Genomic DNA, 25258 nt, shown 5'->3' on the forward strand with positions numbered 1-25258 from the left:
ACATTTTTGAAAAGCAACTATACATATCCAAATACATACAGATACCAAAGGGATAACTGAGATATCCTAGGGTCTCATCTGTTTAAAAGAAAAACTCAACCTACTGCTCATCATCCCAGGCAGAAAAGGCAAGTATGAAAAACAAAAAGGAATTCTGTCAAGAAATGAAAACATCCCACAGAGAATTCAATAGCACTGGAATGAGGATGACACTGAGAAATTCAAGGGCTATCAAAGAACCATAAAAATGTTATATATATAACTTAGTAAGAACCATAATGCTAATGTAAAAGAAAAGAACTGGTATATAAATTGTGCACAAACGAACCTCTACAAAATAGGCATCCTCGTACAATGTAGTATGGGTATAAAATGAGACTGCTGAAAGCAGTTTGTTAGTGTAGATTAAGATTTCATAGATCTTAATTTATTCTCCTTTATCCTCATATAAATCTCCTTTATTCTCACAAGCCCTCTTCTACGAGAGGGAACTCAGAGTGATAGCCTGACACTTGGAGCCACTTTTCTCCTCAAAACACTTGTCGATTTGAAAGCAGCAGCTAAGAGGCTGAAGAATTTAATCAGAGATTTTGGCAGTCTCACTAGCTTTCCTGATGGCTCAGAAGTAAAGAGTTCACCTGCAATGCAGGAGACTCAGGTTCCATCCCTGGGTTGGGAAGATCCCCTGGAGAAAGGAGTGTCTACCCACTCCAGTATTCTTGCCTGGGAAATCCCAGAGACAGAAGAATCTGGCAGGCTACAGTCCATGGGGTCACAAGAGTTGGACACAACTTAGTGACTAACCTACCACCACCAAGAGGCTGAGAATTTAATCAGAGACTTTGGCAGTCTCACAAGACTGGATGAATAAAAACTGAATTTCAGGGCCTGTCAAGAAGGAAGGTCATCCCAGATTTTCAGTTATAACTTCAAAAGTACATCCAATAGTAAGGCTATATTCAAAATAAATGGCTGACCACCTGAAGAAGTGCAGTTCCAGTACTGTAGAGAAGTGGGAAGAAGCGATCCCACTGCCACTTTATGTGTGTGACACGAGAACTCACTAAAGAAGGACGTTCACTTCACTCAGTGAAAGCTGAGCTTAAAACTCTAATTCCACTTGCACATACATGCATGCACCTAGTATAAATTCTTTGTAATATGTGATACTTTATTAATGTATTAAAGATTCAGTTCAGTTCAGTCGCTCAGTCGTGTCCGACTCTTTGCAACCCCATGAATTGCAGCACGCCAGGCCTCCCTGTCCATCACCATGTCCCGGAGTTCACTCAAACTCACATCCATCGAGTCAGTGATGCTATCCAGCCATCTCATCCTCTGTCGTCCCCTTCTCCTCCTGCCCACAATCCCTCCCAGCATCAGAGTCTTTTCCAATGAGTCAACTCTTTGCATGAGGTGGCCAAAGTACTGGAGTTTCAGCTTTAGCATCAATCCTTCCAAAGAACACCCAGGGCTTATCTCCTTTAGAATGGACTGGTTGGATGTCCTTGCAGCCCAAGGGACTCTCAAGAGTCTTCTCCAACACCACAGTTCAAAAGCATCAATTGTTCGGTGCTCAGCTTTCTTCACAGTCCAACTCTCACATCCATACATGACCACAGGAAAAACCATAGCCTGGACTAGACGGACCTTTGTTGGCAAAGTAAGACTGCAACTAGCTAAATTTACTGTCACTATGTATATAATGTTTTGAAGGGACATATATTTTTATGAAGTACTGTTTGGTTGGGGAAATGTTGCCTTAATGTTTGAAATGTGTGAATTTTTTGGAACTTACTGGACAGAATGATTTAACTTTTAGCTACATTATTTTCAGGTTTAGTATTTTTAATGGTGGCATGTTTTGGTTCTTAAATTTTTTGCTTCTTAAACTAATAAGACCCTGACCAAACAATATACTCCTCAGTTCTGTGGGTTACAAGCCATGCATTCAAAAAATAAAATTTTGATTCTAATTTTTATATCATAGATTCTTCAGATAAAACATTTAATTGCTGAAGCACTGCATAAGAACATTATAAAGTTTTTATTTTCTAGTAAAAATTTCCTCATACATAATTGCTAATATGTAGATGATCTCTAATGTATACATAATATTTAAATTATGAATAATGTTGATAATGCCCTTTATCATGTTTTAAAAATAGTACACAATAATGTTGTCACCTTATGTATTTACACCTTCCATACAGAGAGTGACCATACTCAGCCTTTTTGGTTAAATACCACATCCAAAGACTCATGGCAGTATGTTACAGATTAAAGCAAAATCAAACAAAAAAAAACCCCATCCTGTTAATTCAGTTTAATTTGAAACTGTATATAGTATTATACATTTGCTAGGAATTGGATATTTGGAGAGAACAAAGTATAGCTGACCCTTCATATGGAAAATACTTGAAGAAAAATCCATGAAATTGCAAAAATCAAAACTTGAATTTGCCACTTATCTTCAACTATTTATATAGCACTTACATTATATTTGGACTTCTCTGGTGGCTTAGATAGTAAAGAATCTCCCTGTAATGCAGGAGACACAGGTTTGATCCCTGGGTGAGAAAGATCCCCTGGAGAAGAAAATAGCATCCACTCCAGAATATTTGCCTGGAGAATTCCATGGACAGAGGAACCTGGCAGGCTCCAATCCATGGTGGTCACAAAGAGTTGGACTGAGCAACTAACACTACTACTAATTTGGGCCAAAGCTTAGTGTTAAATTATTTCACACCCTGATTGGGTTAAAGCGATTTCCCCCGACTGTCGATGGCTGCCAAAACATTATACATAGCTTTATAGTACCTCTGCAAAGTTTAGTATATCATATTGATACTAGGCACCAAGTCAGACATAACAAGATATACAAGCAGTAAAACTTGACCCAAAGCTAAGATTAAAAATAAGCACAAAAGAAGCCTAGGTGACCCAGATATTATGGTTATCTGATAGGGATTTTTAAACAACATTGTCTAAAATAGTCAAGAAATTAAGTGGCAAGATAAATATTTTTAGCATAGAATTGGAACCTAAAATTAAAGAATCAATGGGAATTTCTAGAAATAAAATAAATCCTATAACAGAAATCACTATTTCAAAAGTATATGAGTTTAACAATATATTTGATGCAACAGAAGAGAGAATTATTGAATGGGAACATTCTCAGAAAAAAACATCCAGACTCTAGTCTATGTCTGACGCAGGATACAGCATGCTTGGGGCTGGTGCATGGGGATGACCCACAGAGATGTTATGGGGAGGGAGGTGGGAGGGGGGTTCATGTTTGGGAACACATGTAAGAATTAAAGATTTTAAAATTAAAAAAAAAAGAAAAAAAATAATAAAACACAAATTTGATCATCTTAAAAAAAAAAAAAAAAAGACTATACCCAAGCTGGGTATAAACTAGCAGTAATTTCGATGAGACAATAAACTTGATGTTTTGAAAAAAAAAAAAAAGAGTTTGCCACAAAAAAAAAAAAATAAAATAAAACAAAATATGTTATTCTTTAAAAAAAATAAAATAAATTACCTTTAATAAAAAAAAAAAAAATCCAGACTGAATTATAGAGAACAAAGAAATTAGGGGGAAAAAACAGAAAAAAATAAAACCAAGCATAAGGACAAATTAGGCCAACATTTAAAAAAATCTAAATTCTTGCAATTGAAGTCATTAAGGACAGGGAGGCCTGGCGTGCTGCGATTCATGGGGTCGCAAAGAGTCGGACACGACTGAACGACTGAACTGAACTGAACAGAACTGAAGGAGAAGAGAGATTGAGGTAGAACAGTACTGGTGGAAGTACAGCAGAGAATTTGCCCTAAAGTGAAAGACATCAAGCCACAGATATAAGCAGCACTACCTACTCCTAGCAAGAGAAAAGATCCGGGGGTGGGGGTGGGGGTGGGGAGGGACCCCTAGGAATACTGTAGAAAAACTTCTCAAACAGAAGAAGAAAGGAAAATCTTAGAGAGTCAGAGGAAAGGACACTCATCTTCAAAGGAATAACAAAAAAGTTGACTGTTGGTTTATCAACAGAAAAATACAAACCAGAAGACACTGAAATAAATCTCTAGTGAGGGTTTTGGGACCAAAACTTGCAAGCATCAGCACAGTGATTCTAAAATTCATAAGTGTGTGTTACTTTCCTTTTGCTGTCATAACAAATTATTACCAACATAGCAACTTAACGTGGATAATACCCACTTATTACCACACAGTTCTTCTTCTGAAAATGTGTGTATACTTAAACGCTATGCTATAAATCAATCATAAAAATATAAAACATCTCTATCGAAATGGACAAAATTTTATGAAAAGGCAATTTTCGGAAGAAGAAAACTGAGTAGCCAATAAGTAGCTTATTCAACTGAATTCAATTGATTTCCATCAGGGGAAATCAATTTAAAATAACAATGAGATGTTTTGTGCCCATGATACTGAAAGTATTAAGAAGTCTGAACATTTCGAGTGTTGGGGAACAAGAAGAGGGAATATAACGTGCATAGGCAGTGGGTAAGCATACAATGACATACATTATGACAAGTCTTGTGAGAAATTCTTGGGGTTACCGTTTAAGCAAAATAGGAAATAGGGAAAAAAAGAAATTAAAGAGGCTGATAGATTACTTAGGGCCTTATGTCCATGCTGTGACACTGGTGTTTTCCCTAGAAAGAAATGGTCAGACTTTGAAGGATTTATTCTTGTACCAAGATTGCTCTGGAAGCAAAATGTTGAATGGTTAGGAGGGAAGGGAGCAAGACTGGAGAAACCAGTTAGGACGTCGTTACAATGTGACACAGAAGTGATGAGAACCTAATGAAGACAGCAGCAGTGAGGATGGAAAAAAGGAAATATAGAGAGAAGATACTAAAGAATAACACTAACAGAATGTTGTCACAGATAAGGCAAGAAGGATAAGAGACCAGGAGAGTAATAGAAGTTTCAGGCGTGGCCAATGGGATGAATGATGAAACTCACTGGAGTAGGGTTCCTACTTTTCTAAAATGATGAGTTCAGTCTGGGGCTTGATTTAGAGGTTCCGTTGGTGTCTTCTCTTCTTTGGGGGTCAGTTGTTTCTGTGGATCTGAAACTCAGCAGAAAGAAGATTTAGATGTAGCAGTCATCAGTGTATTAACGTTACTGAAAGCCCTGTTCATGGGTGATAGCTCTTGTGTAGAGCGTGATGGAACAAGAGGATCAGAACCCCAGGGATTAACATCTGAGAGATGGGTGAAGGAAGAGAAATCTGAAAAAGAGACTGAAAAGGAACACCCAGCCTGGTAGAAGGAAAACAGTGACCTTGGGGAAACATGGCGAATGGAGACTATTGGGCAGAGGCAAATACCGCAGAGGCGTGAAGGCAGAGACTGAGTTGGTGGGAATGTAAATTTAACCACCATGGGAACCAGTGTGGAGGTCCCCCCAAAAATTAAAAACAGAACTATCATTTAATCCAGCAGATCCCCTTTTGAATATTTATCCAAAGAAAGCAAAACCTCTAATTCAAAAAGGTATGTGCACCACCATGTTCATTGCAGCATTGTTTACAATAGCCAGGATGCTAGAGACAACTGTAATGTCCGTCAGTGGGTGAGTAAATAAAGTGAATCAGTGGTAGTAGTAGTAAATAAAATAAATAAAATTAATGAGTAAATAAAGTGTGGTAAAAATGTAAAATGCAATATTATTCAGCTGTTAAAAAATTAAATTTTGCCATTTGCAACAACATGGATGGGTCTTGTGGGCATTATGCTAAGTAAAATAAGCCAGAGAAAGACAAATACCATATGACCTCACCAGTGAAACCCAACCCCCCCCCACCCCCAAAAAACAAAAAGAACTCATAGATACAGAGAAAAGATTGGTTGCCAAAAGCAGGAGTTCAGTTCAGTTCAGTTCAGTTCAGTCACTCAGTTGTGTCCGACTCTTTGCAACCCCATGAATTGCAGCACGCCAGGCCTCCCTGTCCATCACCAACTCCCAGAGTTCACTCAAACTCACGTCCATCAAGTCGGTGACGCCATCCAGCCATCTCATCCTCTGTCATCCCCTTCTCCTCCTGCCCATAATCCCTCCCAGCATCAGAGTCTTTTTCAATGAGTCAACTCTTTGCATGAGGTGGCCAAAGTACTGGAGTTTCAGCTTTAACATCATTCCTTCCAAAGAACACCCAGGGCTGATCTCCTTTTAGGGGATGGCAAAATGGGAAAAGGAGGGCCACAAATTTCCGTTTATAAAACAAATAAGTCATGGGAATATAATGTACAGCATGGTGACCATAGTCAATATTCAGTAACACTGCATTGTATGAAAAGTTTTTAAGAGAGTAGATCTTAAAAGTTTTCATCACAAGAAAAAGAATCGTAGCTGTATATGGTGATCATTGTTAACTAGACTTATGATCATTTTGCCTTATGTACAATTATTGAATCATTATGTTGTATACCCAAAGCTAATATAATGTTATATGTCAATTATACCTCAATTTAAAAAAAGTTACCACTCAGTTCACCAACTGAGAAGGCATTGATCATCTTGTTCTAAGGCAGAAATACACTGTTGTGGTTGAGGAAGTGAATAAGAGATGAATTCATGACATTGTCTTTCCTAAAGCTGGGTTGTGATGGCAGTGTGAGGTGGAAGAGGACTGTGAGAATTGTCTTTTTCTGTGTTGAATGGTGTAGCACTTGGCAGATATGTACATATTTGGGGGGAGAGAGGCAGTTTAAGGGAGAGGTTAGTGTCAAAAGAAGAGAAGGAAAGGGACTGAAACACCGAAGCAGCTGGAGGAGGCGGTAAGACAAGTTTCACTTCCGATGGAGAAGGGTTCCTCCTGCACTGAAAAGAGGTGGCTGGGACGAAGAGGTCACTATGGGCAGGAGAGAACCTGTTTCTAAGGCGAAAGCGGGAAAACACACTTATCTCTGATGGCCCTATTTTCTTAGATCATTTTCTGACAGTAAAGATCGAGACATGAGACAGGGACTTGAACGTTGTTGAAGGAATGACAGAATGTGATGGCTCAGTTCGTGATCACAATTTGCTGCCGATGACTAAGGAGCCAGGGGTGGTTGGAGACCATTGATTCATCTGGAGTCAGCAATCTGTGCTCTGTGTGTGTGTGTGTTCTAACAGTGCTCAACCACCACGTTGTATGCAAGATTTGAACATTTTGAATGATTTGATCAAACCTCTTTGAGAATTTACTAGCTGAAACAGAAGAACAAACACTAACATTTATTGAATGACCTTGGACATGGTGACTGATGTCTCTAAACCTCAGTTTGCTGATCTATGGGCGTGCATGCTAAGTCAATTAAGTTGTGTCTGACTCTTCAACCCTATGGACTATAGCCCACCAGGCTCCCCTGTCCATGGGATTCTCCAGGCAAGAATACTGGAGTGGGTTGCCATTTCCTCCTCCAGAGAATCTTCCCAACCAAGGGATTGAACCCATGTCTCTTATATGTCTCCTGCCTTGGCAGGCAGTTTCTTTACCTCTAGTGCCACCTGGGAAGTCCCTTCCTTATTCATAAAGTGGGATTAAAAATAGCACCTGTCTCACTGGGTTGTTGTGGGAATTAAATGAGATGATGCAATATTTCTCAAATTTTTGATAGTCACCTTCAATAAGAAATATGTAGCCTTATTGTGACAATTAAATGAGTAAGTACCAGTCCACAATGCCTTCACCAAAATACTTGAAGACTTACATGTTTCCAAAATCAGAATTTGGAGGATTTTAAGAAAGTAATATAGTGACTAGAGCACATATGACCTAACCCCCCAAAAGGGCTGAGAGAAGTATCCAAAATCAAGCAGTAATCTTTCCACAGTCAAACTGATGAGTAGTCACACAAACTGTGAATGAAGACTATAACTAACCTTGTCTCAGTTTCAGATCAGATTTTGCCATTAAAGGAATTGAGTCAAATTTTGCTTTAAATCTTTTTTTGGTGTTTTTTTTTTTTAAGAAAGCTTTCGGTTTTTCAGATAGTTTTGGATTTTGGAATTATGGAAATAAAATTATAACTATATAGAAATATAATATTTTAAAAGTCCCTGGCATGTCATAAGTATGGTTTATATCACTGGTTCCATTTTTAAAATGATGACGCTAACCCACCAAAGGAAGTTAATGATGTACTAATAGGCTGTGACCCACACTTTGAAAAATGCTTATATATAAATGGTTAGCCTGGTCCCTGGTACATGCTAAGATCACAACACATATTAGAAAAAGTACCATCTTATATTTATATATTGTTTTAAATTTGCAGAATTCTTTTAAGCACATAGATGCTATTCATGTTCACAGTAACTTTATCAGAAATAAACTAGTTTAACTTTCCTCTTGACCTACCGCAGAGTTTTATATCTCAGTGGTTTTGTGAAGAACAGTAAGAAATTTAAATAATAATAATTACGCCTTCCTATGGCATCTCTGGACTTCTTAGGTAGAGCTAGTGGTAAAGAACCTGTCTGCCAATGAAGGAGACTTGATGAGATGCAGGCTCAATCCCTGGATCAGGAAGATCTCCTGGAGGAGGACATGGCAACCTACCCACTCCAGTATTCTTGCCTGGAGAATCCCATGGATAGAGAAACCTGGCAGGCTACAGTCCATAGCGTCACACAGTCAGGCATGACTGAAGCAACTTAGCATGGCATGGCATGACATCTTCAGGGCTTCGCTGGTGGTCCCGTGGTTAAGAATCTGCCTTGCAATGCAGGGGACACAGGTTCGACCCTGGGTCAGGAAGATCCTCTGGAGAAGGAAATGGCAACCCACTCCAGTATTCTTGCCTGAAAAATCCCATGGACAAAGATGGTGGGACAGAGGAATCCCATGGGCTACATCCATCCATGTCCACAAAGAGTTGGACACAACTTAGCAACTAAACGCCAACAATGGCATCTTTACCTTGGTATCTGAAGCATTTTTAAAGCTTTCTTTAAGTATTTTATATAAAATTAATTCTTTTCCATAGATAAACATGCAGAACTAAGAAATCACACCATTTGCTTAGGGCACAAAATACACTATTTCTACATGGATTTTGTCCAACAGAATACACTGCTCAGCAACAACCTCCAAAGCATATTTATTTTTCTGTTCTTAAAGTGAGCTAAAGACCCGCTCCTCTGAATGCAATTTATAATCTTTGCATTTTATTTGCTAGTGCTCTTGGAGACATTAAAATAGCTGAGGTGAATGTCAAGGGTTTATTCGTGAAGCTCATTAACTCTTCCCCCGACAAAGAGCTGGAAATTGGAAATCATACTCTCCAACAAAATGTGGATGGACAAACAATCTCTCTCTACCGATTCCTTCCCGGTATCATAATGCAGGCCAATTCTACAGTAACAGTGAGTATAAGATATAAATGCTGTGAACTAGAATTGTACAGGAAAAGGTTCATTTCCCCAGTCAGACTGTGGCTTAGCACTGGTGGTTTCTTTGATCTCTCTGTTAACTGTGATTTTTGGGTTGTTGTTAGTTAATTGTGTCACTTTGTCCATCTCTGAAAATAAATTATCATAATTAAATTTCTGCAGCTTTCTTCAACTTGGCATACAATACTTGGTGTTTTTATGCTTTAACTATCAAAATGAAATATCTAAGTTCATAAAACTAAGCAGTATAGTCTTTAAAAGAAAGGAAAGAGAAGGTTTGCTTCAGTTCAGTTCAGTTCAGTCGCTCAGTAGTGTCCGACTCTTTGCAACCCCATGAATTGCAGCACGCCAGGCCTCCCTGTCCATCACCAACTCCCGGAGTTCACTCAAACTCATGTCCGTTGAGTCAGTGATGCCATCCAGCCATCTACCCTCTGTCGTCCCCTTTTCCTCCTGCCCCCAATCCCTCCCACCATCAGAGTTTTTTCCAATGAGTCAACTCTTCGCATGAAGTGGCCAAAGTACTGGAGTTTCAGCTTTAGCATCATTCCTTCCAAAGAACACCCAGGGCTGATCTCCTTTAGAATGGACTGGTTGGATCTGCTTGCAGTCCATGGGACTCTCAAGAGTCTTCTCCAACAGCACAGTTCAAAAAGGTGATTCTAAAGGGCTCCTCCCTCTTTCTCAGGCATCCCTCTAAACTACACACACTAGCTTTGCAGTTACACAACTTGACATTACAGATTATTGCTGTTGTTCAGTCATTAAGTCATGTCTGACTCTTTGCAACCCCATGGACTGCAGCACTCCAGGCCTCCCTGCCTCTAACCATTTCCCGGAGTTCGCCCAGGTGTGTGTCCATTGAATCAGTGATGCTGTCCAACCATCTCATTCTCGGCCAGCCCCTTCTTTTGCCTTCAATCTTCCCCCAGCATCAGGGTCTTTTTCAATGAGTCAGCTCTTCACATCAGGTGGCCAAAGTATTGGAAATTCAGCTTCAGCTTCAGTCTTTCCAACAAGTATTCAGGGTTGATTTCCCTTAGGATTGACTGGTTTGGATGTCAGTATATTTTAAAGACCCCTGGGACTTCCCTGGAGGTCTAGTAGTTAGGACTTCACCTTCCAATGCAGGGGTGCTGGTTCAATCCCTCATTGAGAAGCTAAGATCCCACATACCTTGAAGCCAAAAAACCAAAACATGAAACAGAAGCAACATTATGCCAAATTTAATAAAGATTTTTTTAATCTTAAAAATAAAAACTCACCTGTTTAAAAGATGTGTTGCAATAACTCTTACAGTTATAAAACTACATTGAACTCCACCAGCAATTGTCATTAACAAAATCTTTTCCTACAGGTCTGGACAGCAGCATCTGAAATAAAGTATCAGTCACCATCTGATTTTCTTTGGAAGGAACACAACAGGTTTCACACAGGCCCAAACTGTACAACCATCCTGTGCAAACCTAACGGTGAAGTCAGTGTCCAGTCCTTAATAATAGTTTTTAATAAGAATGGATAGCTCTGCTTATGTCCTCCTTTCCCCTCTTAGCTCGCTCAATGAGTTTTTCATCTTTAAACGCTTGGAAAGAACCGTCACTAACTGTCATAACATGTCAGGCAAATCAGTAGCAGCCTCTCTTCAGTGCCAAAGAGGTGCTTATAGTTTGGCAAAGATAATTTTAATATCCTGTGTTTCTAGAAGTGACTTCAAGTTTCAGAATCAAGCATGGATTTTATTTATGGCATTTGGCCTTCTCCTGAAGAGAAGGATGAGAAAGGAAGGAACCACATGTGGGCTTTCTTCTATTAGTTTCTCCATTTCTCGATTGCTTGTTGAGATTATTCTCTATTCCCAGGGCTGTGATAAGCGTGATAAATGTTGGGAATGTAACACAGGTCAAGATTCCTACTCTCAGAGGACTATAGACTCTCACTTGTGGCCACTATATACTTTATTCGGGCTTCCCAGGTGGCGCTAGTGGTAAACAATCTGCCTAACAATGCAGGAGATGCAAGAGACGCTAGTTCGATCCCCGGGTGGAGAAGATCTGCTGGAGGAGGAAATGGCAACCCACTCCCAAGGTTCTTGCTTGGAAAATCCCATGGACACAGGAGCCTGGTGGGCTACAGTCCACTGGGTAGCAAGGAGTTGGTCATGACTGAGTGACTAAGCACACACACACATTATGCTTTATTCACTGTCAAATTAAGTCTATAGAAATAACTCTGATTCAGGAGGGAGGGGCTATATGTATACCTATGGCTGATTCATGTTGAGGTTTGACAGAAAGCAAAATTCTATAAACCAATTATCCTTCAATTAAAAAATAAATTAAAAAATAACTCTATATAACTCATTACCAATATTCTGCAATTTTATACTTTCACTCTGCCTTTTTTGGTATAATATTAGCCTAAATATATACCTCAAAACATGCCAGTAAAGTGTAAATGTATCCCTTTTTATGAGAAAAAATTTACTCCTTTCTCAAAGCCATTCTTTAGATTTTTTAATCTCTGCCTTTTCTTACCCCAAGCCTATAATTACTAATTCATACAATATATTGATCAAAATCTATTTCTGAGTTTCTTTCTTGCTGTATTATACCTGACTGTCCCTTCAGAGTAGATTTGCTAATTAATTAAGAGCTATTTAATGTCTTTTTGTGAGAACACACAGCATTAGATGGAGTGAACACTCTTTAGATGTAAATTTGCAGGCTTTACTCACTCACTGTCTCATATTTCTATGGGCACAAACTGAATTCTATAATACTTCCAGTAGTTGTCACTGATGGGGAAAATAAGGTTATGTAATCTAAGTTATTTACTCACCTTCATAAGAAATCATTAGCAGAACTCAGGTTAGGATTAAGGCATTCTTGTTTCAGACCTTTCACATTTATCCACCCATTTAGCCATTGTGTAAACACTTTAGGCTTCCCTGGTAGCTCAAGATGGTAAAGAATCTGCCTGCAATGCAGGAGACCTGGGTTTGATCCCTAGGTTGGAAGATCCCCTGGAGGAGGACATGGCAACCCACTCCAATATTCTTGCCTGGAGAATTCCATGGACAGAGAAGCCTGGCGTGCTACAGTCCATGGGGTCACAGTCAGACACTTTGTGTGTACAGTGTCCCAAGCACTGGGTGTTAAACCAGACAGACAAGGTCCCTGAGCTCCTGGAAGGCACATTTTAGTGAACTGTCCCTCCTTGCCACTGAATTAAACTTGGCATTTTGAGTTTTCCTTTTACTGATTGGTTTGATCTACTTGGCACATATAGGTTCAGACCATTTCTTCAGGGTGATGTAAACACAAGTAATTTTGTCTGCTAATATAAGAGTTAAACTGGTTGATTCATATGGAAAATGTTTACATATATTTATTATCTGCCAAGCTTTGTGCTAGAAGCTAGGGAAAAAAACATAATTGTTGCACGATTCTTGTCCTCAGAAAACTCATGAGTCTGGTAGTAAAAATTGATATGAAACAATAAATAATTGCATTATTGTGAAACAATGCTTTAGTAGAAGTTGGTGCACAGAGTGTGGCAACTCAGATTAGAGATTCAACCCTGTAAAGGAGAGGATCAAGAAAAACATTAGAGGGCATAAAGCACTTGTTTTGAGTCTGCAGATGAGAGAAGTTCACCCAGTTGACTTGAATCATAGTGTGTTGCCCCTTTCCTCCTCCCTAACTCACACCTCCCTGTGGCTTCTCTTATTTTCCAGTACTTAATTGCTCCCTCAAGCCACGGGGCCTTAGCACATGCTTTTGCGTCTCCATAGACTCTTTCTCTCTTCCTCTACTTACCTATTAATTCCTACTCACCCTTCAGGCATCAGCTCAAGTCTTTTTTTAAAGGTCAGTTCCTGTTGGAATTTCCACCCCATGGTAAAGCAATCAGCATTATTTAATTCAAATAGAAAATATTTCCATTAACTACACTGAGGTGTGACATTGTCAATCTAAAAGCCCTAATATAAGCACAAAATTCTCCCCCCCTTTTTTTAAACAACAATTAATTCCTGTTCTCACCTCAGTGATACTGGATCTCACTATCTGCAGTTGCCAGGCAAATTTTTCTTGAAATGATAGATTGCTACATTCCCATAGACATGCTGGAAAACAGATCCAGGCTTTCTTTGCGATCCTGGAATTGCTTCTGTTGATATAACTCGTGTGTTGAAAATAATTAATATCTTGTGGGGAAAGTTACAGAACCTGAAATCTGACTAGAACAATAGTAGACAATGACATAGACTAGAATAGGTCCTGAGTCTGGACTTGAAAAATACTTAAAAAAAAAAAAAAAAGTGTGGCAAAGAGAAGTTATATCATTGTTCAGTCACTAAGTTGTGTCCAACTCTAAAAATAGAAACCTAAAATAAAGTATGACAGATTACTTTTTGGTTCATCACTAACTTGGCAATACTTAATATTCGATCAGTTACAAACCATATGGTGTAATATAAAGGTAGATTTAGTCTTGCTTTGTCAGGAGTTCATGTAAGGTTACATAGTACAATCACTATGATTCTATGAGGCTATTGACTTTTAAACAAGGCTAGATTTTTTTTCAGAAACCACTTTTTTGTCCTATATGATTTGTAGCCTCTACATTTCATGTCAAAAATTGAATGGGCATCTAATATGACTGAATGCCTTGAATTTTCCCAATACATTGTTCTCAGAAAATATGGAATTCTCAGTGAATTCTGGTGCTGTATCAACTCATGAAGGGCTGTTTATATGTGCATTATCTCCTTTGATTCTCAGATTATTTAAGCATTATACAAAGGAAGAAAATGGGGCTTGGAAAGTTAAATGGCTTTCTCAAGATCACATGACTGGCAAAATGGCAAAAGTAAAATAAAACCAGATATTCCAGCTCCAAAAATTTTTCTGTTAGGTACTAAAAATAGCCCACAAGGTTCATATGGTCAACATTTCAGAAGTGAGATTAAAACTATATCATTTTATTTGATCACATTATCATTGTAATTATCAGTAGATATTTTTAAGTCCCTTATAATACAGGAAGAAATAAAATATTGCTCTTGGCTAGGAAAGGCTTACAATCTAATTGAGAGAGATTTCACTCAAAAGATGATTAACATATTTTCCACAAAAATATCTATTTGAGCTGCAAAAGAGGAGAATCCCTAACTGATGACCTGAACCAAAAGTGGGGTTTTCTGCTGTGATCTATGAAATTAAATTTTTTCTTTGCCTAGCTTAACTTGCCTTGTGTTGTCTTTATGTGTGTTTAACTTATCAAGGCATACAGAGGGTTTTTCAATGGATACAACATCAATCTAAGCCTCTATAATTTTATAAGCTAAAAACAGATCACAAGAACAAGTAGATGGGGTACACTGCAGTGCTTAACTTTCCCTGTTGAACAAACACATAATTATCAGTCCCTACACATGATTTTTCTGAATGATTTTTACACGTATATGTTATACATGCCACGTATTCAGGAAACCAAAACAAACTCCCCACCTAGGATTCTAGCTTGGAGAACGTGGTTTCCTCTTCATGTCTTTAGTTTTAACACCCATTTTCCCATCTCAAATAATATATGTATATAGAGTGTGTTGCCACTTCCTTCTCCAGGGGATCTTGCCAACCCAGGGACTGAACCTGTGTCTCCTGCTTTGCAGATGGATTCTCTACCACTGAGCCACCATGGAAGCCCCATATTTAATATATATATATTTATATTATATTTAATATTTATGTTATATTTAATTTATATAAAATAGTATACAAATATATAATATACAAATATATTAACTATTAAATTTTAACTTATTAATATAACTTTTTGCACAGTTCCTTTTAATTATGAAATTCAGTAGCTTAATTGAATCTCATAATGCTGTCATATAGCCACCACCTTCCCCGTTTTACATATGAGGACACATTCCAAGGGAGTAAGTAATAACCTGCCTGCGTAGATGCAGCTTGAAATTTTCAGAGTTGGAAACTAAGGCAGGATGTCTCACTATAGCCTCATTATGTGTTTCACTAATCATTTCACAGTACATAAATGACATTACAGTTTGACTAAAATTTTATTGCAATGAGCCTGAAGTGAAGTGAAGTGAAAGTCGCTCAGTCGTGTTCGACTCTTTGCGACCCCATGTACTATACAGTCCATGGAATTCTCCAGGCCAGAATACTGGAGTGGGTAGCCTTTCCCTTCTTCAGGGGATCTTCCCGACCCAGGGCTCAAACCGGGGTCTCCCACATTGCAGGAGGATTCTTTACCAGCTGAGCCACAAGGGAAGCCCAAGAATACTGGAGTTGGCAGCCTTTCCCTTCGCCAGGTGATCTTCCCAACCCAGGAATCAAACCAGGGTCTCCTGCATTGCAGGCAGATTCTTTACCAACTGAGCTATCTGGGAAGCCTGCAATAAGCCTATGTCATTTTAAAAACTTAACTCTAATAGTATTTAATATTAATGAATCCTTTTTGTTAGGCTGTTGCCTGGTACACTCCCATTCACTGGAAGCAAGCATGGGAAAAATTAGAGACTGACATCGAATTTGACAGATGTTCAATAATAAGTGCAACACCTCAACGGCACATGTTTAATTGGCCAGCAGTTGCAACTACAACTAAAGAAAAACGAGATCAGTTTAAGAGAGAGTCCTCAAAATGCCAGGTGGAACAAGTTCAAGCTTCTCTTAAGAGGTAAAAGTTGCTCTTCGTTTTAATTGTATTTTTGTCTGTGCTGGGTCATTATTTCTGCGCAGGCTTTTCTCCAGTTGTGGAGAGTGGGGGCTACTCTCTAGTGGTGGTACGCAGGCTTCTCATTGTGGTGGCTGCTCTTGTTGCAGAGCCTGGGCTCTAGGGCATGTGGGCTTCAGTAGTTGCAGCACGTGGGCTCAGTATTTGCTGCTCCAGGCTCGAGAGCACAGGCTCAACAGTTGTGGCACACGGGCTTAGTTGCTCCTTGGCATGTGGGATCTTGCCAGATCAGGGATCGCATCCATGTCTCCTGGATTGGGAGGCAGATTCATTACCACTGAGCCACCAGGGAAGTCTGTTTGATTTTTTTTTTTTAGTTGAGTTCTTCCCACAATTAATAAGGGTTGAACAGGTGGGAATGACTGGGTGACAATGTGATGAACAGATAAATCGATAAAAACAAACAAACAAAAAAACTTCTATTTTGAATAGGACCATAAAAACCATAATAGCTTTTATGTTTTGAAACACAAAAACACAGAGCAAGCAGAGACACGCTCATGAGAAAATAAAGGTCGGCAATTTCCACTAATTGATATTAAGACACCCCCCTCCCGCAGGTTGTTTCATTTCATAACAGCCCTCCTGTTAGCAGTAAGGCCAAGGGGCAGTGCAGAGAGGAAGTCATCACCATGCCTTTCATAGAGCTTAGGTGGAGGAAGATTTGCATCATCTAGCACTTTCATCTTGGATCAAGAGGGGGCTGTGCCTGAAAGTACAGAATTTATGTTATTTATATGTAGTCAGATGCTTCTGATGTAATAACAGTGCTGCTCACAAGACTGGAAAAGCCATGCTCTCTAAACTTGGAACACGCTTTCTCTCTAATGGAGCCTTCATTATTCACCTCACTGGGTGAAGTGGCTTTCCAGTTCAATTTGGGCTAAATTTTTCTTTTACAGAGAAAAAGAAATCCCACCAACCCTTTTCCCCACTCGCAGCCCATGGTGCCACAGTCCTGATGTCCCTGCACACCCCTACTGTGCACTGACCGATGCTCACAGCACCGCCATGGCTGAACACAGCTTAAACAGACAGCCCAGGTCAACCCGGACTGATTCAGTCCAGGTAGGTCAAAGGGATATTATTCCAATGGGAGGTAAGTGATGTATGTGTGTGTGTAGAACTAGTAAAAATGTGGTTAAGTAATAAAAGTCTCTTAAGTGTTAAAAATTATTCATATCCTCAAGAATAGATGGCCTCTAAAGTCAGTACCATGAGCTTGTTGACTTATTATGTCCGTTCGGGTTTTCCATGCAATGGCTCGGAAAAACCCAAACTTTTAGCCAACCTAATACTTCTGCTCTAGCACAGTGTCTGAGTTATTATTGTTGTTGTGCAGTTGCTAAGTCATGTCCGACTCTTCAAGACCTCATGGACTGCAGCATGCCAGGCTTCCCTCTCCTTCACCATCTCCCGCATTTTGCTCAGATTCATGTCCAACGAGTGGGTAATGCCATATAACCACCTCATCCTCTGCTGCCCCCTTCTTCTTTGGCCTTCAGTCTTTCCCAGCATCAGGCACTTTTCCATTGAGTTGGCTCTTTGCATCAGGTGTCTGAATGCATCATCAAAAGAACATCATGAATGACAAGAGGACATAGGATTCTTTAAGTGTGGTTAAAAGTACATTTTGTTTCTCAATAGACAGGATAAATGGGTCCTATAAGTTAAGCTGTTGTAAAAAAAAAAATCCATTTTTTCTCAACACATCCTAATATTAATCCCAAATTCTTATTCTTTTTTCAAGCAGAAGTTTCTTATATAAGTCCTTTAAGTAAAGCTTTTAGAGTTGGTGTTATTAGCCCAGGATCTGTTCATGGACGTCAGGAAGTCCACGAATCTGTTAAACTTGGAGAAAAAAAAAAAAAGTAAGCCTATGTGATGTTTTCTGGCAAGAAAGTTCACAAGGTTCACCAGAGGTTCCCAAATAATTAAGAACTGATTAGATATGGTGCCAGATCCTAAGCTTTCATATAGCAGCTAAATCCTGGAGAAGTTAAAATGATTTACAAACACATTTAGCAGAAAGATGCCTTTTTAAGTGAAATCTTGGGCAGAATCCCAATATATGAAATGGATGAAAACAGACCCATCCAAGTTGAAGAAGAGTGATTCCCACTACCCACTACAGCTATCTTCTTCTTTTATTTATTCATTTATATTACTATTTGGCTGTGCGGGGTCTTAGCTGCCATGCAGGGGCTTTCTCTAGTTTCAGTGAAGGGGGGCAACTCTCTAATTGTTGTGCTCGGGCTTCTCATTGCAATGCCTTCTCTTGTTGCAGAACTCAGGCTGTAGGGTGCTTGGGCTCAATAGTTGTGGTGCATGGGCTTAGTTGCCCTGTGGCATGTCAGATCTTCCTGGACCAGGGATTGAACCCATATCCCCTGCATTGGCAGGTGGATTCTTATCCTCTAGACCACCAGGAAGTCTCACCCATTTTCTTCTCTCCTCCTTCCCTGTGACCTCTGAGGCACTTATTTGGAATCACAGGATTCTGTACACTCAGTATGAAAACTACCATGCTAGTGTACTAACCCATGCTAGAAATAGCAGCCCCCAAAATAATGCCTTTTAGAAGTGGAATGATGGAAATTCTGTAAATTCCTGAATATATTCCATTTCATAAAATTAAGTATCCTATGTCTTGTGCCTGAGTTGCTTCATCTATAAAGTATGAGACTTGGACCTGAAATTTTAAAAGCTCTTTCAGCAATAAGTCATATATATATATATATATACACACACACATTTAACATACATACATATTTTATAGACACACATATTTAGGACGTTAGGACTTAGATTTGAGATTTTAAGAAGTACCTTCATGTTTTTCTCCAATTAATGATTGCCTTCACTTATTCTGAACAACTTGTTTACCAAAGAAATTTGACTTCAAAATTTCTTGATACACCTTTCTATAGTGATGGCAATTTACACTGATTATTCAGTAAATTTTTGTTCAACATAAATTGCACTATATTTGTATATTATAAAGTGATAGTTTTTAAACTTTATTTATATATTTATATTTTTTACTGTCCTGGGTCTTTGTTGCTGCACTAGGGTGTCTTCTAGTTGTGGCCAGTGGAGGCTTCTTTTTGTTGCAGTGTGAGGTCTTATTGTGTGGTTTCTCTCACTGGGGTGGCTTCTCTTGTTGCAGAGTATGGGCTTTAGGGTGCATAGGCTCAATAGTTGCAGCTCACGGGCTAGAGCACAGGCTCAGTAGTTGCGGTGTACAGGCTTAGTTGCTGTGCAACATGTGGGATATTTCCAGATCAGGGTTCAAACCTGTGTCCCCTGCACTGGCAGGTGGATTCTTAACCACTGGACCACCGGGGAAATCCCATATAATGATAATTTTAAAAGACAATTACTTTAACGCTTTCAGGGCATCTGTTCATTCAGTTCAGTTCAGTCGCTCAGTCGTGTCCAACTCGTTGCGACCCCATGAATCACAGCACGCCAGGCCTCCCTGTCCATGACCAACTCCCAGATTCACTGAGACTCACGTCCATCGAGTCGGTGATGCCATCCAGCCATCTCATCCTCTGTCCCCTTCTCCTCCTGCCCCCAATCCCTCCCAGCATCAAAGTCTTTTCCAATGAGTCAGCTCTTCACATGAGGTGGCCAAAGTACTGGAGTTTCAGCTTCAGCATCATTCCTTCCAAAGAAATCCCAGGGCTGATCTCCTTCAGAATGGACTGGTTGGATCTCCTTGCAGTCCATGGGACTCTCAAGAGTCTTCTCCAATACCACAGTTCAAAAGCATCAATTCTTCGGCGTTCAGCCTTCTTCACAGTCCAACTCTCACATCCATACATGACCACAGGAAAAACCATAGGCTTGACTAGCCAGGCCTTAGTAGGCAAAGTAATGTCTCTGCTTTTGAATATACTATCTAGGTTGGTCATAACTTTTCCTCCAAGGAGTAAGCATCTTTTAATTTCATGGCTGCAGTCACCATCTGCAGTGATTTTGGAGCCCAAAAAAATAAAGTCTGACACTGTTTCTACTGTTTCCCCATCTATTTCCCATGAAGTGATGGGACCGGATACCATGATCTTCGTTTTCTGAATGTTGAGCTTTAAGCCAACTTTTTCACTCTCCTCTTTCACTTTTATCAAGAGGCTTTTGAGTTCCTCTTCACTTTCTGCCATAAGGGTGGTGTCCTCTGCATATCTGAGGTTATTGAGATTTCTCCCGGCAATCTTGATTCCAACTTGTGTTTCTTCCAGTCCAGCATTTCTCATGATGTACTCTGCATAGAAGTTAAATAAGCAGGGTGACAATATACAGCCTTGACGTACTCCTTTTCCTATTTGGAACCAGTCTGTGGTTCCATGTGCAGTTCTAACTGTTGCTTCCTGACCTGCATACAGATTTCTCAAGAGGCAGGTCAGGTGGTCTGGTATTCCCATCTCTTTCAGAATCTTCCACAGTTTATTGTGATCCACACAGTCAAAGGCTTTGGCATAGTCAATAAAGCAGAAGTAGATGTTTTTCTGGAACTTTCTTGCTTTCTCCATGATCCAGTGGATGTTGGCAATTTGATCTCTGGTTCCTCTGCCTTTTCTAAAACCAGCTTGAACATCTGGAAGTTCACGGTTCACGTATTGCTGAAGCCTGGCTTGCAGAATTTTGAGCATTACTTTACTAGCGTGTGAGACTAGGTGCTAAATATTTCAGGCTCAAATAACCCAAGAAATTACCACCTTCACACTCTGAAATGGAAGCACTACCAGTGATAATCTCATCATTAAAATTCAAGAAATTATAGATGGGAATTTTCTGTAAGTGTTTGTAGCTCTAAAATGCAATACTCTGCTGAAGAACAAGCTTTTGGAGTGCAATTCAAAACCTTCATCTTCAGGCTCATCATTCTGGAAGGACACACATAAAATATTTACAAGAGTGTTTCATGCCAAAAAATTGCTCCAAAAGATGAGAAGCGATGGCTAGATTGTTCTGTCTAAACGATTGCCTGTGTAAGGAAAATATCTTAGAAGCCTGTTTATATTTCAGGTCCATAACTCACTGTTCAGAAAGTTAATACTGTGATGTGCCAAACAGCATCCTGATTCATTAGATTTAGAAACCTATCAGTGGCTACGAGAATCACTGTGTTAACCAGCAATACTCTGCGTTTTTGTTACTCTTTCTTGCACATCACATTTTCACACTTTGCAATCAGTTCAGTTCAGTTCAGTCACTCAATCGTGTCTGACTCTTTGCGACCCCATGAAACGCAGCACGCCAGGCCTCCCTGTCCATCACCAACTCCCAGAGTCCACCCAAACCCATGTCCATTGTGTCAGTGATGCCATCCAACCATCTCATCCTCTGCCGTCCCCTTCTCCTCCTGTCCTCAATCTTTCCCAGCATCAGGGTCTTTTCAAATGAGTCAATTCTTTGCATCAGGTGGCCAAAGTATTGGCCTAGAATGTCAACGTTCACTCTTTCCATCTCCTGTTTGACCACTTTCAAGTTGCCTTGATTCATGGACCTAACATTCCAGGTTCCTGTGCAATATTGCTCCTTACAGCATCGGACCTTGCTTCTATCACCAGTCACATCCACAACTGGGTATTGTTTTTGTTTTGGCTCCATCCCTTCATTCTTTTTGGAGTTATTTCTCCACTGATCTCCAGTAGCATATTGGGCACCTACTGACCTGGGGAGTTCCTCTTTCAGTATCCTATCATTTTGTCTTTTCATACTGTTCATGGGGTTCTCAAGGCAAGAATACTGAAGTGGTTTGCCATTCTCTTCTCCAGTGGACCACTTTCTGTCAGACGGCTCCACCAGACCTGTCCGTCTTGGGTGGCCCCACAGGGCATGGCTTTGTTTCACTGAGTTAGACAAGGCTATGGTCCATGTGATCAGATTGGCTAGTTGTCTCTGATTGTGGTTGCAGTCTGTCTGCCCTCTGCTGCCCTCTCAGCACCTACCATCTTACTTGGGTTTTACCGTCTTACTCAGTCTTACATTGGATGTGGGGTATCTCGTCATGGCTGCTCCAGCAAAACGCAGCCACTGCTCCTTACCTTGGACCTGGGGTAGCTCCTCTCGGCCATGCTCGTGGGCTATCAAATACTAGCAACTCACTTGACAGTTCTTCTGAACTCACAGAGAAGAAAAAGAGATAGACATGACTGAGCAGCTTCCCTAGAGTGGTCTTTTCTGGAGGAGTGCATTGTAATCTGCATCTAAAATATTATTTTTCTTTCCTCTCTTGTTTTACAAGAATAAAATAACATTTCATCTCTGGGCTGGAAGTAATTTGTACTTGGGATCATCCATCCAGTACTATTTCAGTTTGATACACTTGGTTTTTTCTATGTAGGAATTATATTTCAACAAAGTGACTTTCAGTCCCTCCCAAATAGATGGAAGTGAGGTGACGGGGTCCAGCCCCAGTGGATCCAGGGTAATTCAAAGTTGGGGACAGAATCGGCATCCTAGGAAAAACTTATTTAATTACAGATAGAGAGAGATTAGAAAATTAGCGGAGAAAAGGAGGCTGAATAATTTGGTTTACGTGGAATACCAGTCACCACCTACATAGGCCACAGGCGTCTTTCTGTTCTCCTGAAGGAGAGGAGGCACTGAGGCCTCCCCGGTCTGATCTTAGAAGCCCAGGCAAAATTAGCAGGCTTGGTGAGTACCCATGTACCAGATGGGAATTCAGCCAGAAAATAGTAGGAGAGAAAAAGAGGCTGAATAACTTGGTTTACGTGGGATACTAATAAAATTCCAAGACAAGGAATTTGCACCATCTACGTTGGGCCACCGGCGCCACTTGAATATCGGAAGGTGCCCCTCCTTGGGCTCCTTCTCGTGTGGAACTTAAAAGCCGGGGCAAGTAAGTAGATGTGGCGGGCACCCATGCTCTAGATGGGAATTCAGCCAGAAAAACGGGGAGCAAGAAAGAATGACATGGGGGAATCAGTCTTTCCAGAAACTGATCCCATTTCTTTATTTTTTAGGTTTGCTTATATACCTTTTGTTACACATAGAGATAAATGGAAATTTTAAAGTCAAGCGGGGGTCAGCAGTCCTGATCTTTATCAAAATCAGGTGCTTCACATAAAAGTATAAAAAAAAGGTCTTAGGGGTTTTACATCAACTTCTGGCCATGAGGCCTTCTGACATTTTATGATCCTTTCTGATAACCAAAAAACTTATTTTTTCCAAGGTGTGTTTTCTTAAACCAGGCGCCACCCTCTGAAGGTACCAGATAAAGTTGCATTCCTATAGGGTGAGGGTGCAGTGGGTTACAACTAAGAAAGGAATTTATTTAACCCAAGGTTAACATGATTAATCTTAAAGGTTAATACTTATTTCTCCTATATGCTAGTTATATTCATTATAAGGGCAGGGAATATGGAGATTTAGCAGCAAACATCAGCCCAACAAATGAAAACCCTTCACCAATGTTCCCCTTAAGATCTATTTAGTCTTAAGATAGTGATAAAGTTACATTTTTACATAGCAAGGACACAGTGATTTATAACAAAGTACAGTGATCTATAACAAAAGAGAAAATTCATTAACTCAAAAGTTCTAGTATTGCTAACATCAAAAACTACTATATTTCCTTTTCTGTATTCCAAATACATTGATTAATATATTCCCAGGTGCCTAAGGATATGGAGGCCTGGTGGCAATCACTGACTCAACAATGAGAAAAGCCCTATGCTAATTAAGACTTTCAAGATACTCCAAACTCTCTGTGCTGTTTATGGTTGAGAGGTTGTCACAGAAGCTAGTCTGTCAGCAGAGAGGTTTGACCTGAGACACCCTTGTCACACCCAGGAATGTTATTGACTGGAGCTGCACGTTTACTCCTTCTCTGAGAGAACCGGTGGGGAACAGCCCCCCATAAGGTCAGAGGTGTAGATGAGAGCATGAAATAGTAAAGCAGGTAGACTCTGGTTTGGGGGTAGATGCTCGGGAACAGGGGGTTTCCTGAGGCTCGATCCTGCCTTTGCGTCTGCCGAGCCTCCTTCCTCATGACCTTTGCCAAGGGTGGAGTTCCTCACGCTGGCTTCCAGCAGTGAGGGAGGCCACCACTCTACCCTGGCGATGAATAGTCAGCTCATTCATCACCAGCGTAGAGCCACCTAAATTGGCAGGCTAGGTGGTGTCTGCTTCTGTTCACACATCTCCTTGTATTAATAACTAACTCTCTCCTGATGCAACCTTATTCCTGAACCTCCCTTCACTGGCTACTGCGTCACTGTGGCTGCTGGAATTGTAGAAAGCATTTGAGGAATTTTACAGGCTGGTAAAATTATTCTGCAACCTCAGTTTTTAAAAATACATCTTCCAGATATTTCTTCTCTCAAAGTTTTAATTATATCTTGTGATCTATGTTCCCATTTAAAGTGACTCAAAGTTTGGACTTACCAATCAAATAATACTTTTCCAGTGGTATTTAAACCCTTTGATTCAAGTTACTATTAAATATTGTCCTTATACCTTAGATTTTTTTCTTCAAATGAAAGATAATCCTTTGGTTGTTAGTTTATTCCAGGGTTTATTTTAATGTGGAAAAAATAATGCTTGGCATATAAGATCTTGCCCATCTGCCTAAGCTCAAGCCTTTTTTTGGGTTTGCAGAGATCAAGAAAAAACAGGACATCTGAGTTTACAAAAGCAATAGGCAGTCAATTCAACATCTAAAGGTGAGTATATAGAGATACTGCAAATTTGCCTTCTTTGAAGAAAAAGAAAACTAAAATAATTTGTAGATACATCTTTAGAAGCCATCAGATCATGGGATTTTTTCATATATCCTGTAATGATTAATTTTCTGTTAAATATTTATGTTGCTTTTGGAACCATCAATTTTTTTTCATCTCTGTTGTATGATAAACTTTCTAAGAGTGGGAAACAAAGAAATAGCACATCTTTACTTTTTGCCCTCATCCTACCTGTATATCCTCATCCTATCCTTGTTGATGGGTAAGTAAGAGTGACTGAAATTCAGAGTCACTTAGAATACTTCCAGAAATGCTCTGTGACAACCTAGAGGGGTGGGATGGAGGTAGGGGTGAGAGGGAG

At 39.8% G+C, this 25258-nt stretch overlaps 1 protein-coding gene across 1 annotated transcript in view; it reads left to right on the forward strand.

The window, feature by feature from the left end:
• LMNTD1 (lamin tail domain containing 1) overlaps window positions 1-24877 on the forward strand; it is a 52252-nt gene extending 27375 nt beyond the window's left edge. The window contains exons 4-8 of the mRNA XM_052640612.1: window positions 9202-9388; window positions 10773-10892; window positions 15912-16126; window positions 17086-17251; window positions 24815-24877. Of these exons, the coding sequence (XP_052496572.1) occupies window positions 9202-9388; window positions 10773-10892; window positions 15912-16126; window positions 17086-17251; window positions 24815-24877 (751 nt within the window). The remainder of the gene's footprint in view (window positions 1-9201; window positions 9389-10772; window positions 10893-15911; window positions 16127-17085; window positions 17252-24814) is intronic.
• Window positions 24878-25258: the final 381 nt, after the last annotated feature.

Source organism: Budorcas taxicolor, chromosome 5, assembly GCF_023091745.1.
Source record: "Budorcas taxicolor isolate Tak-1 chromosome 5, Takin1.1, whole genome shotgun sequence".
In the NCBI taxonomy this organism is placed as follows: Eukaryota; Metazoa; Chordata; class Mammalia; order Artiodactyla; family Bovidae; genus Budorcas; species Budorcas taxicolor.